General features: G+C 53.1%; 1 protein-coding gene across 1 annotated transcript; it reads right to left on the bottom strand.

Annotated features, from left to right (window-relative positions):
* Positions 1-3141: 3141 nt before the first annotated feature.
* ACTB (actin beta) lies at positions 3142-6521 on the bottom strand. The gene is made up of 6 exons (XM_003795439.3): positions 6446-6521; positions 5501-5629; positions 5139-5378; positions 4261-4699; positions 3987-4168; positions 3142-3877 (listed from the first exon to the last, which is right to left on the bottom strand). The coding sequence occupies exons 2-6, from the start codon at positions 5621-5623 to the stop codon at positions 3734-3736; spliced, it is 1128 nt and encodes a 375-aa protein (XP_003795487.1). The 5' UTR covers positions 5624-5629; positions 6446-6521; the 3' UTR covers positions 3142-3733.
* Between the last annotated feature and the right edge of the window lie 6733 nt (positions 6522-13254).

Below are 13254 nucleotides of genomic sequence, written 5' to 3'. Positions count from 1 at the left end.
AAAAAAAAAAAAAAGACTGGGAATTTCCATGGCAGGAAGGAGCTGCTGCTGAAACATCTGGATGAAGCTGTCCCACCTGCATATTACCCATGTGCCCATGTGGTAGGAGACACAGCATCCAAACTTTTCCTACAGCCAAGTTGTCTGAAAGTCCATCAACCATGTTCTCATTATCATTAACCAGACTGAGAAGGAAAACCTCAGGAAATTCTACAAGAACAAGAAGCACAAGTCCCTGGATCTGTGGCCCAGAAAAACTCTTGAGAGCTGGAAGACCCAGAAACAGCAATGGAAGGATTGGCTGGACACACTGCGGCAGTACAGACCCAAGGCCTGAGCATTGAGTGTCAATAAAACAAAATAAAAATCTGCGGTGGACAGTGGCTCATGCTTGAAACCCTAGAACTTTGGCCAAAGTAAGTATACCACTTGAGGCCAGTTCAGGGCTCCAGCAAAATATGATTGTACCACTGCACTGCATCCAGCCTGGGTTGATAGAGGAACAATCTGTTTCAAAAAAATAAAAAGGGGCCAGGCACTGTGGCTGATGCCTATAATCTTAGCACTCTGGGAGGTTAAGGCAAGTGAATTGCTTAAGCTCACAAGTTCAAGACCAGCCTGAGCAAAAAAGCGAGACCACCAATCTCTACTAAAAGTAGAAAAACTAAGGCAAGAGCCCTTGCTTTAGCCCAAGTTAGAGGTTGCTCTGAGCAATGACACCACAGCACTCTACCAGGGCAATAGCTTGAGACTCTGTCTCAATAAAATAAAGGCTCGGTGCTTGTAGCTCAGCAGCTAAGGTGCCCACTGCATACACTGGGATTGGTGGGTTCGAACCCAGCCAGGGTTTGCCAGACCACAATGGCAACTATAACAACAACAAAAATAGTCAGGTGTTGTGGCAGGTGCTTGTAGTCAATCCCAGCTACTTGGGAGGCTGAGGCAAGAGAATTGCTTAAGCCCAAGAGTTTGAGGTTGGTGTGAGCTGTGATGCCACAGCATTCTACCCAGGGTGACAGCTTGAGACCCTGTCTCAAAAAAAAAAATAAGTAAATAAATAAAATAAAATTTAAAAGGCCTGGTGTGGTTGCTCATGCCTGTAATCCTAGCAGTCCAGGATGCTGAGGCAGGTGGATTGCTTGAGCTCAGAAGTTCAAGACCAGCCTGAGCAAGAGCAAGACCCCATCTCTAAAAATAGCAAGGTGTTGTGCTGGGCACCCACAGGTCCCAGCTATTTGCAAGGCAGAAGCAAAAGAATGGCTTAAGTCCAAGAGTTTGAGGTTGCTGTGAGCTGTGACGCCATTGCACTCTACTGAGGGTGACAAAGTGAGACTCTGTCTCAAAATAAATAAATAAGGGCCAGGCAAGATGGTTCACACCTATAATCTTAGCATTCTGGGAGGCGGAGGCTGGTAGATTGCCTGAGCTCATGAGTTGGGAGACCAGCCTGAGAAAGAGCAAGACCTTGTTTCTAAAAATAGCCTGGCCTTGTGGTAGGCACCTGTAGTCCCAGCTACTGGGAGGCTGATGCAAGAGAATCACTTGAGCCTGAGTTTAAGGTTGCAGTGGGTTATGATGCCACAGCACTCAATGGAGGGCTACAAAGACCCTACCTCAAAAAATAATACAAGGCTGGCTTGGCGCCTATAGCTCAACCAGCTAAGGCGCCAGCCACATACAACAAAGCTGGTGGGTTCAAATCCAGCTATGGCCTGCCAAACAACTACAGGCAAAAAATAGCCAGGCATTGTGGCAGATGCCCACAGTCCCAGCTACTTGGGAGGCTGAGGCAAGCAAATAGCTTAAATCCAGGAGTTTGAGGTTGCTGTGAGCTGTCATGCCAGGGCACTCTACCCAGGGTAACAGCTTTGAGGCTGTCTCAATATAATAATAAAGGCTTAGTGCTCTGGCTTACATCTGTAATCCTAGCACTCTGGGATCTGGGAGGACGAGGTGGGTGGATAGCTTGAACTCATGGGTTCAAAACAGCTTCAGCAAAAAGTGAGTCCCGTCTCTACTAAAAGTAGAAAAACTGAGGAAGGACAATCACCTGAGCCCAAAAGTTGGAGATTGCTGTGAGCTATGCCATAGCACTATACCCAGGGCGGCAGCTTGAGACAAAAAAATAATTAAAAAATTAGAATTATTTCTTAGTTTTTCCAGCCTTGCGTACATGTGAAACCACCATCTTACCCAACATTCACCAATGATCCTGTTACCTTTCTTCCTGTCAATTTCTAAGTGCATACTCATTCTATTTGCTTACACTGTCTTTCCTACTAAACTGGGTGCCTCAGGAGGGCAGGGAATGTGACTTATTTTCCACTGTACCCACAGTACATGGCACAGAGGTTGAATGGTTGGATGAACGAGTATAGGAATAGGCTCCTTGCTTGCAGACTGGGCAAAATCCTCCAGAGGATGGTCTTTGTCTAGGTCACCTATGTAGCCTCAGGCCCACCACACAGTGAGCACTTATTTGCAGCCCTAGGATCAGAACAAGAGCTGCAACTGCCCCCAGGCCTTTGACAAACCCTAGTGGGGACCTAGAAGACAGCACAGGGAAAGGGACCTCTTCTCTGCCAGCAGCTGCTGTGCACAGGGTAGACCAGAATTTCCAAGACAGAGGTGGGTTCCTGGAATCACTGCCATAACTGTAAGAAACTTCCCCTGCGTTGCCAGTCACCCTGCCCTCCCTTCCAGGTAGCCTAGCTACTTCCCTACTGAGCCTAGGGAGAACCAGGCCAGGGCCTGGATATGAGACTAACTCGTAAGGTCACAGGGACCCACCCTCAAGTCACAAATCAAAATGCAGACCTCAGCCAAGTCTGACCTGGCAGGGAAGGTCTGCAACCCCTCAGCTGTTATGACCCTGGTCCAGGGTGTCTTACCAAGGATGACTAACAGGCCCACAAATGAAGGTGAGGAGCACATGACCTCCTCATCACTCCCCATTTCAAGCAGTATGGAGTTTAGTTCACCAGACTCTCCAGAACAGGTGGGCTGCAAACTGGCTCCCCAAGCTGAGCCCAGATATATGAAGGTACCTGGGGCCAGGCCAGCACTATAGAATGGGTCCCTCAACTCCTCCCACCCAATCCTGCCAATACCCCTAAGCAATCCACAAAGTCACACTTTGCCTTGATTTTAAGGTGTGCACTTTTATTGAACTGGTCTCAAGTCAGTGTACAGGTAAGCCCTGGCTGCCTCCACACCTCCACCCACTCCCAGGGAGACCAAAAGCCTTCATACATCTGAAGTTGGGGGACAAAAAGGGGGCCACAATGGCTGATCATTCAAAATAAAACAAAATAAAAAAGTATTAAGGCAAAGATTAAAAAAATTTTGCATTACATAATTTACACAAAAGCAATGCTGTCACCTCCCCTGTGTGGACTGGGAGGACTGGGCCATTCTCCTTAGAGAGAAGTGGGGCAGCTTTTGGGAGGGCAAGGGACTTCCTGTAACAACGCATCTCACAATATTTGGAATGACTATTAAAAAAAAGAATATACAATCAAAGTCCTCGGCCACATTGTAGAACTTTGGGGATGTTCGCTCCAACTGCTGTCATCTTCACCGTTCCAGTTTTTAAATCCTGAGTCAAGCCAAAAAAAGAACAAAACAAAACAAAACAAAAAAAAAAAAACAAATAAAGCCATGCCAATCTCATCTTGTTTTCTGCGCAAGTTAGGTTTTGTCAAGAAAGGGTGTAACGCAACTAACAGTCCGCCTAGAAGCATTTGCGGTGGACGATGGAGGGGCCAGACTCATCATACTCCTGCTTGCTGATCCACATCTGTTGGAAGGTGGACAGCGAGGCCAGGATGGAGCCTCCGATCCACACGGAGTACTTGCGCTCAGGGGGAGCAATGATCTGGGGAGGAAAGAGGACAGTCATTTAAGACCCTGGATGTCAAGAGATCCCCTGCCACCCACTCAACACTCCATGTGTCCAGGTGACCTCAGGCTAGATGGACACTCACCTTGATCTTCATTGTGCTGGGAGCCAGGGCAGTGATCTCCTTCTGCATTCTGTCGGCGATGCCAGGGTACATGGTGGTGCCACCTGACAGCACTGTGTTGGCATACAGGTCCTTGCGGATGTCCACATCACACTTCATAATGGAGTTGAAGGTAGTTTCATGGATGCCACAGGATTCCATGCCTGAGGAGAAATGGACCCAGACCTCAGCTTCCACAGCATGGCCAAGGGTAGTCCTTGTGTTAGATGGGGGCCAGGTGGTAGTCTCAACTCACCCAGGAAGGAAGGCTGGAACAGAGCCTCTGGGCAGCGGAACCGCTCATTTCCAATGGTGATCACCTGGCCATCGGGCAGCTCGTAGCTCTTCTCCAGGGAGGAGCTGGAGGCTGCTGTGGCCATCTCCTGCTCGAAGTCCAGGGCAACATAACACAGCTTCTCCTTGATGTCACGCACAATTTCCCGCTCAGCTGTGGTGGTGAAGCTGTAGCCACGCTGGGTGAGGATCTTCATGAGGTAGTCTGTCAGGTCCCGGCCAGCCAGGTCCAGACGCAGGATGGCATGAGGGAGGGCATACCCCTCATAGATGGGCACAGTGTGGGTAACCCCATCACCGGAGTCCATCACGATGCCAGTGGTACGGCCAGAGGCATACAGGGACAGCACAGCCTGGATGGCCACATACATGGCTGGAGTATTGAAGGTCTCAAACATGATCTGTAGGGAAAAATAGGCCATGTCATGATCAGGAAGCCTGCAGAGCCAGCCAGGCCAGACTGGGGACATGCAGAGAGTGCAAGAACACGGCTAAGTGTGCTGGGGTCTTGGGTTGGGGATTCTGCTCAGACCTACTGTGCGCCTACTGAATACACACTCAAAGGCTGCTTTACACCAGCCTCATTGGCTTGTAACACGAGCCAGTGTTAGTAACCTACACCCACAACACTTTGTTTTAAACGCCTAGTCAGAAATGCAAACACAAGAAGACTTCGTCTGGAATAAAGCAAATAGAACCTGTAGAGTTCCAAAGGAGACTCAGGCCAGAGAAGAAGAAAGTCCTACGGAGAATGGCAGAAGAAAGTAAAGTGAGAAAGGGTGTGGTAAAGGATTGGAAAGGATGGAGATGAACCACTCAGGGAAGCCAGCCACCACTGACCTGGGTCATCTTCTCACGGTTAGCCTTGGGGTTCAGGGGGGCTTCAGTCAGCAGCACGGGGTGCTCCTCAGGGGCCACACGCAGCTCGTTGTAGAAAGTGTGGTGCCAAATTTTCTCCATGTCGTCCCAGTTGGTGACGATGCCATGCTCGATGGGGTACTTCAGGGTCAGGATGCCTCTCTTGCTCTGGGCCTCATCGCCCACGTACGAGTCCTTCTGACCCATGCCCACCATCACGCCCTGAGGAAGGGAGGGGCAAGATGCCCTCAGAACCCGCATGGCCGCCTCGACTCCCAACCAGAAAGTCTTCGTCTCGTGGAGGAGCCCCGTGCCCCGCCCGCTCCCAAGGGAGGCTGCCCTACCTGGTGCCGCGGGCGCCCGACGATGGAAGGGAAGACGGCCCGAGGGGCATCGTCGCCTGCGAAACCGGCCTTGCACATGCCAGAGCCGTTGTCAACGACCAGCGCAGCAATATCGTCATCCATGGCGAGCTGCAAGCAGAGTAACTCAGTGAGCCAGAGGCGGGTGGGGCCGCCACCGCCCTGCCCACTTCCGGCGCGCTGCGGCTTCAGGCCGCCAGGTGGCGCCGACGTGCGCCCAGATTGGGGACAAAGGAAGCCCGGCCGGCCGCGCTATTACCATAAAAGGCAAACACTGGTCGGAGGCGGCGCCACAGCGCACGGCAGAAAGCCAGGCCCCCGCCCCCGCCTCAACGGGAGCCAACCCCGCCCCCGCCCCGTTCAAACAGTGCCCGCCAAGCGGTCAGGCGCGCGCAGCGGCCACACCCTCGGGTAGCCGGCGGCTCGGACAGGAAGCGCACGCATGCGCCATGCGCCGCCCCACCTCTTCCGGCTAACCGGCCCCGCCCTCAGCCCAGCCCCGCCGCTGCGCCCAGGGCTGAGCGCGCACGCGCAATAGCATTCAGTCTCAGTTTCACCCCCCCCACCGGCCCAGCCAGCCCAGCCATTCGCGCCCACCCACCCACTATACACCCGCGCAGGCAGCCTGCTGAAACAAAAGACCCGCTAGCTGCCCGGGCGCCGACAAGAGCAGCCCCGCAGCGCACCCCTCGTTAAGTCCTACTCCGGACTCTGGAACGGGAAAAGAATGCGCCCCTCCACTCAGGCGGCCTCTCCGTAGGCCCAGCACCACGACCCTGGGCTCTCTCAGTACCCAGCACCGCGAGCTGGGAGCTCTGCACCGGTTACATGGTCACAGAGCGAGGCGGCAGTGCCTTGATGCCACCTGCCCCGAGAAGGCCGGGGCCCAGGCCGGGGCTGGTCAGCGTGCGGCGCGGTGATACTTACCTAAGTGGCGGGTGTGGACCGGCGGCGGAACGGTGAGGGCGAGGCTTCTGTGCTCGCGGGGTGGACGCGGTCTCGGCGGTGGCTGAGCGTCGCGCCGCCGGGTTTTATAGGGCGCCACGGCGGCCGCTCGAGCCATAAAAGGCAACTTTCGGAACGGCGGGCTCTGATTGGCCGCGCGCCGCTCACTCACAGGCTTCGCCGCACAGTGCAGCATTTTTTTTTTAACCCCCTCTCCCCTCCTTTTGCAAAAAAAAAAAAAAGAAGGGGAGAGAGCGAGAGCGAGATTGAGGAAGAGGAGGAGGGAGAGAGTTTTGGCGTTGGCCGCCCTTGGGTACTGGCCCCATGGGCTGTGGGTGCGTGCTGCGCCCCTGCTTCACTGAGCAGTGTTTGGTGCAGCTCTGCGTGGTCAGGCCTAGACCCGGCCTACCTGTCTCTCGTGTCCCCACCCACCCTGGGACCCTCTGCATGAACAGTGTGCACCCAGGCAGTTAAGGGTCAGCAGATCCCAGGGGCCCTCAGTGCTGGGGACTCATGCTTATGGAGCGCTGTGAGCGCGGAGTGCCCGAGTAGTCACTCCCCCTTTCCAACATTAGGTCAGCTGCTCAGCCTGGGCTGAGACTTCTGCCAGGGGGCTCAGTTTGCCAAACGTGTGGGCTTGAGGGGTAGAGTGTGGTGTGGGGGAGTCTGGGGACTTGTAGACACACTCCTAGGACAGAGCAGGTGCCAAGGGCCCAGTAGCTGGAGGTGGCCTGTGAGGAGGGCCTGCAAGCGTTGGAGTAGGTCGGAGCAATATAGAATAGGCGGACTCTTCCCCTGGAGCCTGCTACTTCTGAGGAGTGTGTAGTCACCCTGGGACAAAGCCAGGCCTTAGCTGTTAGCTGGTGACCCAAGCTGCTGTAGGCACTGCTGGACTGGGCCTGGTTCCACACAGTTCTCAGCCTGGGGCCCACCATCCGTTGTCTGTCAAGCATAGTGACCCCCCTGGACTGCCCTACTGGACCATCTGGGGGCTTACAGGGACCCTGAGGAGTAACAGTCATTGTGGCAGGGAAGACTGGGGAGTAGGAGTGGAAGCTCAAAGCCAGCCAGAGAAGATCCTCTCCTTGTTTTTACCCTTTCTTGCCCTGGGTCTATACACCAAAAAATCAGACAAGACCTGGGTGTCCAGCACTATTCTGCCACAGGAGTGACGTGTCTAGCAGAGGAAGCAGAACCCACACCCAGATGGTGGCCACACAGTGATCAGGGTCTTGAGATCCCAGAGAGGTATCTCGCTTATCCTAGAGGAACATGTGCTTTCTTAGAAGTAGTGATAGGAAGTTGGATTTTCACACAAAGAAAAGGGGTGTGGGGGGGGTCCCAGGTATGGCCACTGGCATGTTGCCTCTGGTCTATCTTAAGTCACTCCGGGCCACCTAGGGCTTTGCAGAATGTAGTAGGTGTTCATTGAGATAGAGTGTGTGTGTGTTGAAATCTATGAAGATTAATCCATATATGGATGTGGAACCTGTGACCAAGGAAGAGGTAGCTTGGTCCAGTTCACAGTACAAGCCTAGTGGCAGGGCACTTTAAAGGTTGCAGAAGCCACAACCTGGTGGAAAGGGTGACCACCACCCAGCCCACAGGCTCCACCACACACTAGCATTCCAGGAGAATTGCTATAGACTTGCCAGAGCTCCCCTGTCACTGCCCTAGGCAAGAGCAAACTTTCCCAGCCTGTCTACTCCCTGCCTCCCAGGGACGGGACTGCCCTGGCCCTGGCCTTGTGTTTCTCAGTTTCAGGCGTTTTGCCAGCTGCCTTAGGAGCTTCCAGCTCTACAATTCACCCGGGCTTGTGGGATCACCCTTTTTGCTGTCTGCGTTTGTTGAAGAGGGCTGCTTCTGGCTTTTTGCTGAACCTGTGGCAGTTGGTGCTGGGGAGGATGAAATGGGGTCTTCAGGGCAAGGTAGCTCCATGGGATAGGAGCAGGCCCAATTCCTAAGCAGGACCTTGCACTGCTGCTTTACCTCTTCTCAGCCAGGGACTGGCCAAGGGACAGCAGCTCCAACCCCACCCAACCTCAAACTAGAGCACTCCTAGCCCATCCTGCAGACTTGTGGTTCTCAGTCACCAGTGGGCCTGGTGCTCTCCTGTGCATCCTTTCAGGCCCATCCCAGAAGGCCTTTGTGGGAGAGGCTTTAACATCTAAAACACACAGCTTCCTCCCAACTTCAGACCAAGGCCCTGGGCTGGCATTTGTAGGTCAGCCTCCACCTCTAGCTTGTGAGCCCTTGAAGGGTATCCATCACTCCCACTTCCTCCTTCCATACCCACCTCAAAGTTTTGCTCTGTTGAATGAGTTTAAGTGACTGCCTGGGTGTCCTCAGCTCTCAGAGTGTAGGAAGAGGAGGCTGGGCAGAAGCCTGGGGTGGGGGCAGGGAGGAGAGAAAGCAGCAGGGACCAGGGAAGGAGGAAGTGCAGCCTGGGGACAGAAGGGGTAGGTTGGGCAGGAGAGGAAGTGAACAGGTTCTTCTTTGCTTGGGAACTTTGCCCTTGCAGGGAGTTTTCGGAGCTGTATCTTGGGCAGGCACACAGCCACAGATTGGGCTCCACCTGCCTTTCTGATACTTTTCTCTCTCCACACCTTTAACTCTGGGCTAGGGGACATTTACAGTCCATACCAAAGAACTACTCCCTGGCTTGGTGCCTATAGTTCAGTGGTTAGGGCACGGGTCACATACACCAGAGCTGGCAGGTTCAAACCCAGCCCTACCTGCTAAACAACGACACCTACAACAAAAATATAACCAGGCATTGTAGTGGGCACCTGTAGTCCCAGCTATTTAAGAGATTGAGGCAAGAGAATCACTAAAGCCCAAGAGTTTGAAGTTGCTGTGAGCTGTGATGCCATGACAGTCTTCTGAGGGTGACATAATGAGACTCTGTCTCAAAAAAAAAAAAAACTAGCTGGGTGTGGTAGTGTATGCCTACAGTCCCAGCTACTGGGGAGGCTGAGACAGGAAGATCACTTGAGTCCAGGGGTTGTGGGCTGTAGTGCGCTATGCTAATCAAGTGTCCGCACTAAATTTGGCATCAATATGGTGACCTCCCCGGAGTAGGGGACCACCAGTTTACGTAAGAAGGGGTGAACCGGCTCAGGTCAGAAACTGAGCAGTTCAAAGGCCTGGGCCTTCAGCCTGGGCAACATACTAAGACCTCGTCTATTAAAATAGTAATAATGGCTCGGCGCCTATAGCTCAACCGGCTAAGGCGCCAGCCACGTACACCTAAGGTGGCGGGTTCGAATCCCCAGCCCGGACCCGCCAAACAACAATGACGGCTGCAACCAAAAAATAGCCGGGCGTTGTGGCAGGCGCCTGTAGTCCCAGCTACTTGGGAGGCGGAGGCAGGAGACTCGCTTGAGCCCGGGAGTTGGAGGTTGCTGTGAGCTGTAATGCCACTGGCACTCTACCCAGGGGGACAACTTGAGGCTCTGTCTCAAAAAATAAAATAAATAAATAAAATAGTAATAATAAGAAAATAAAAAAGAACTACTCCCTGGCCCTTTTGCACAAAACAATCACCCAGACACCTTTGCCCTAGGCATTCAACTCCCTGCATAGTCTGCCAGGAGGGATCCCAAGCACCAGTTTTTTCTTTTTTCTTTTTTCTTTTTTTGAGACAGAACCTCAAACTGTCACCCTGGGTAGAGTGCTTTGGCATCACAGCTCACAGCAACCTCCAACTCCTGGGCTCAAGCAAGTCTTCTGCCTCCGCCTCCCAAGTAGCTGGGACTACAGGTACCTGCCACAACTCCTGACTATTTTTTGATTGCAGCCATCGTTGTTGTTTGGCGGGCCCTGGCTGGATTCAAATCCGCCAGCTCAGGTGTATGTGCTTGGCACCTTAGCCCTTGAGGCGCCGAGCCCAAGCACCAGTTTTCAGAGGAAGAAATAGAAGAGAACTCGGGAGGTGCCTGTGGCTCAAGGAGTAGGGCGCCAGCCCCATATGCCAGAGGTGGTGGGTTCAAACTCAGCCCTGGCCAAAAACTGCAAAAAAAGAAAGAAAGAAAAGAAAACTCCCCTTTCTAGACTTGTATCAACTATAAGAGGACAGGGACTTTGTACACAGTAGGTACTCAGTGAGCGGGGTAACTGAATAAATAAGGGGTCGAAATATCCCAGAACACATACCCTCTTTTTACAGATGAGGAAACTGAGGTAGGACTGTTAACGCATCCAAGGCCTTGAATTCAGAGTAAAGGACTCTGGGCTCAGGGCCCTCTAAGCACCTGCCCCTGCCTCCTACTGCTCCTCCCTGGGTAAAGTGTCCCTTGGAATGTTTGCAGGGGCTGAGTTTGAAGGCGGTTCTAAAGTCTAAATTCCTGGGCCCCACCTCTCTCCTTAGCTCTTATCTCCAGAGGCCCAGAGAGGACAGCCACCAGTCTTTAGTCACACAGCGAGGAGTCCCCAAGGCCTCCCTAGGCTTACTCATCCCTGCTCCCTTTACCTTGCTCTCCTGCCCTGCTCCTGGGCCTGTCCTGGGCTCCTGAGGTCCCAGGAGGACCTGTGTGTAGACTCTGCCTCCTACTAACTTCTGCTCTGCTATCAGGGCCCACTTCAGCTGCCCTCTCCAGGAAGCCTACCATGACTTCCTCTCCTCTACGCTCTGAGAGGAAAAGTGACCCAGTCAGAATCACCCAGTAGGGGCACAGCAAGAGCTAAACCTGAAGGACCTTTCCTCTGAATTAACTCCTGGATCACGAAGCTGCTGCATCCAACACATTTGCACTGACCAGCCAAACACACACCCAGGGTTTACCCAGTGCTGTTTTGCAAAATAGGAGACACCTCCAGAATAAGGCAAAGCATTGTCTTTGAGATGACCTCAAACAAGGGTGCAAGAGAACAAGTTTAATGGCACTAGGAAGGAAAGCAAGAGGTTTCCTTAGAAGAAGGGCATTTCTCAGAGGGCAGTCAGGGAGTACTCCTTGAAGGTAGTGTTAACTAGCTGAGCAGAGCCTTGGTCTCCAGGGACACCTGGCTTCCAGACCTAGCCTCTCCCAGGGGGCCATCAACCTCCAAGGGCTCCTTCCTGGGCCTTTCTTGCTCTGTGCTGGAGTTGTCCCAGAAGGGGTTTCCCTGCCCTGGAGGAAGTGGGAACCTATGACACTTCTTGGAAGATTTTTTTTTTTTTTTTTCGGCTTTTGGACAGGGCTGGGTTTGAATCCACCACCTCCAACATATGGGGCTGGCGCCCTACTCCTTTGAGCCACAGGCACCACCCTTCTTGGAAGATTTTTAAAAATCCTTAAAAACTACCCTCTGTCTTTTGCACCCCAGGGTACCTGGAGAAACCACCCAGTACTCCTGGGGACTTCCCAGATTTGCTTATTTGATTGAAATATTCAGAAAAAAAAAATGAGATTCCCTGGGCTTCCCCCTACACTCACATATACACATACTCTGAGCCTTATCCTCCACCCCCTGTTCCACTTCTCCAGATGAGAAACTGGGGCAGCCCAGAGAGACCCCAAGTATTGTGAGGGAGTGGATCGTTCTCTTTCTAAAGATTCTCCCAAATAGCCTAGGTGCAGGGAGGCTGGGGGTGTCCCCCTCTTTACCTGAGCCCATAGCAACTCTCCTGAGTGGGCAGCTACCTGCCAAAGGTCACCTGGTGGCCAAGGTGACCCTTAGACTCTGGGTTCTTCTGGTTGGCCAGAGGAGCCTGAGAAGCTGGATGACACGTTGGACCCAGTTGGGTGGGTTCTAGGGCCCCGTGGCCCAGATGCCTACAATAGTGTCAGTGAATGTACCTGGTGGGGAGTCATAGGCAGGAAGCCAAATGCCCATGGCATGCCACACTTATGTCCCAGCTGTGACTTCATCACCCTGAGCCTCTCTCCAGGGATGTGGAAGGGGGCAGGGGGCAGTCAGTGGGCTAGGATCTGTGATCCAGGGCCAGGGCTGAGCGTACACCTGTGGTCAGTGTGAGGAGTTCAGCCCTTCTTGGTAAGGTGGGCTTATCTCCTGCACTTTTCTGCCTGGCTGGTGGCTCAGAAAAGCCCCCTAAAAGTGGAGGAGGCAACATCCTTCCTGGGGGGCCATAAAAGTGAGAGAGGCAAGGGGAAGGCAGCTGTTGGCTTACCCACCTTGGGGCTCAACCTGCTTCCCTCTCCCAGTGGAGAATGAAAGGCCAAGGCCCTGAGGGCCTGCTGTGTATATCAGAGCTCCTCATCTCTGTTGTACAAGAAGGCATTTTCCCATTTCTCAGATGAGCAGACAGAGGCCAGTGAAAATAAGAGACAAAGCAAGGCTCAGAGTGGGCAGTGGCAGAGCCAAGCTCTGTGGCTACACCCAGACATACTGCCTGACCATGGGGAGTACACAGGACTCTTCGTGGGACTCTCCTGGGCTGACACTAGCTCCTCTAGCCATAGAGCCTGGGGCCTGCCCAAGTGGAAACCTGATCAGCCAGCTGCATAACCAAGCACTCTCCTGCCAGAAATCTCTGCCACTTCTGGGCTGGCCAGGAACCCAGCTGCCTGATGCCTCCCCCATGCTCTGCCTTGTGCATGCACTGGGGACACAGAAATGTAGAATCCTAGCCCCAAGACACTGTTCTATGTGAGCCCAGAGAAAGCCCCAAACCCAGCTCAAGTCATCAGGAGGGCCAGAGGCCTTTGGGGCTCCTGTTTTTGATGGGTGGGGGAGTTTCTTAGGCACACTTGCTGTTGCTAGAGCTATAACTGCAGCCCTGCTCTGTTTCCCAGGTCCTTAGGGAGTAACTTTGATTTCTTTTTTCTTTTCTTTTTTTTTTTTTTTTTTAA

The sequence above is a fragment of the Otolemur garnettii genome, unplaced genomic scaffold (assembly GCF_000181295.1).
Source record: "Otolemur garnettii isolate 467f Iridium unplaced genomic scaffold, OtoGar3 scaffold00092, whole genome shotgun sequence".
Taxonomy (NCBI): domain Eukaryota; kingdom Metazoa; phylum Chordata; class Mammalia; order Primates; family Galagidae; genus Otolemur; species Otolemur garnettii.
This window is presented reverse-complemented; position numbering and strand designations above follow the sequence as displayed.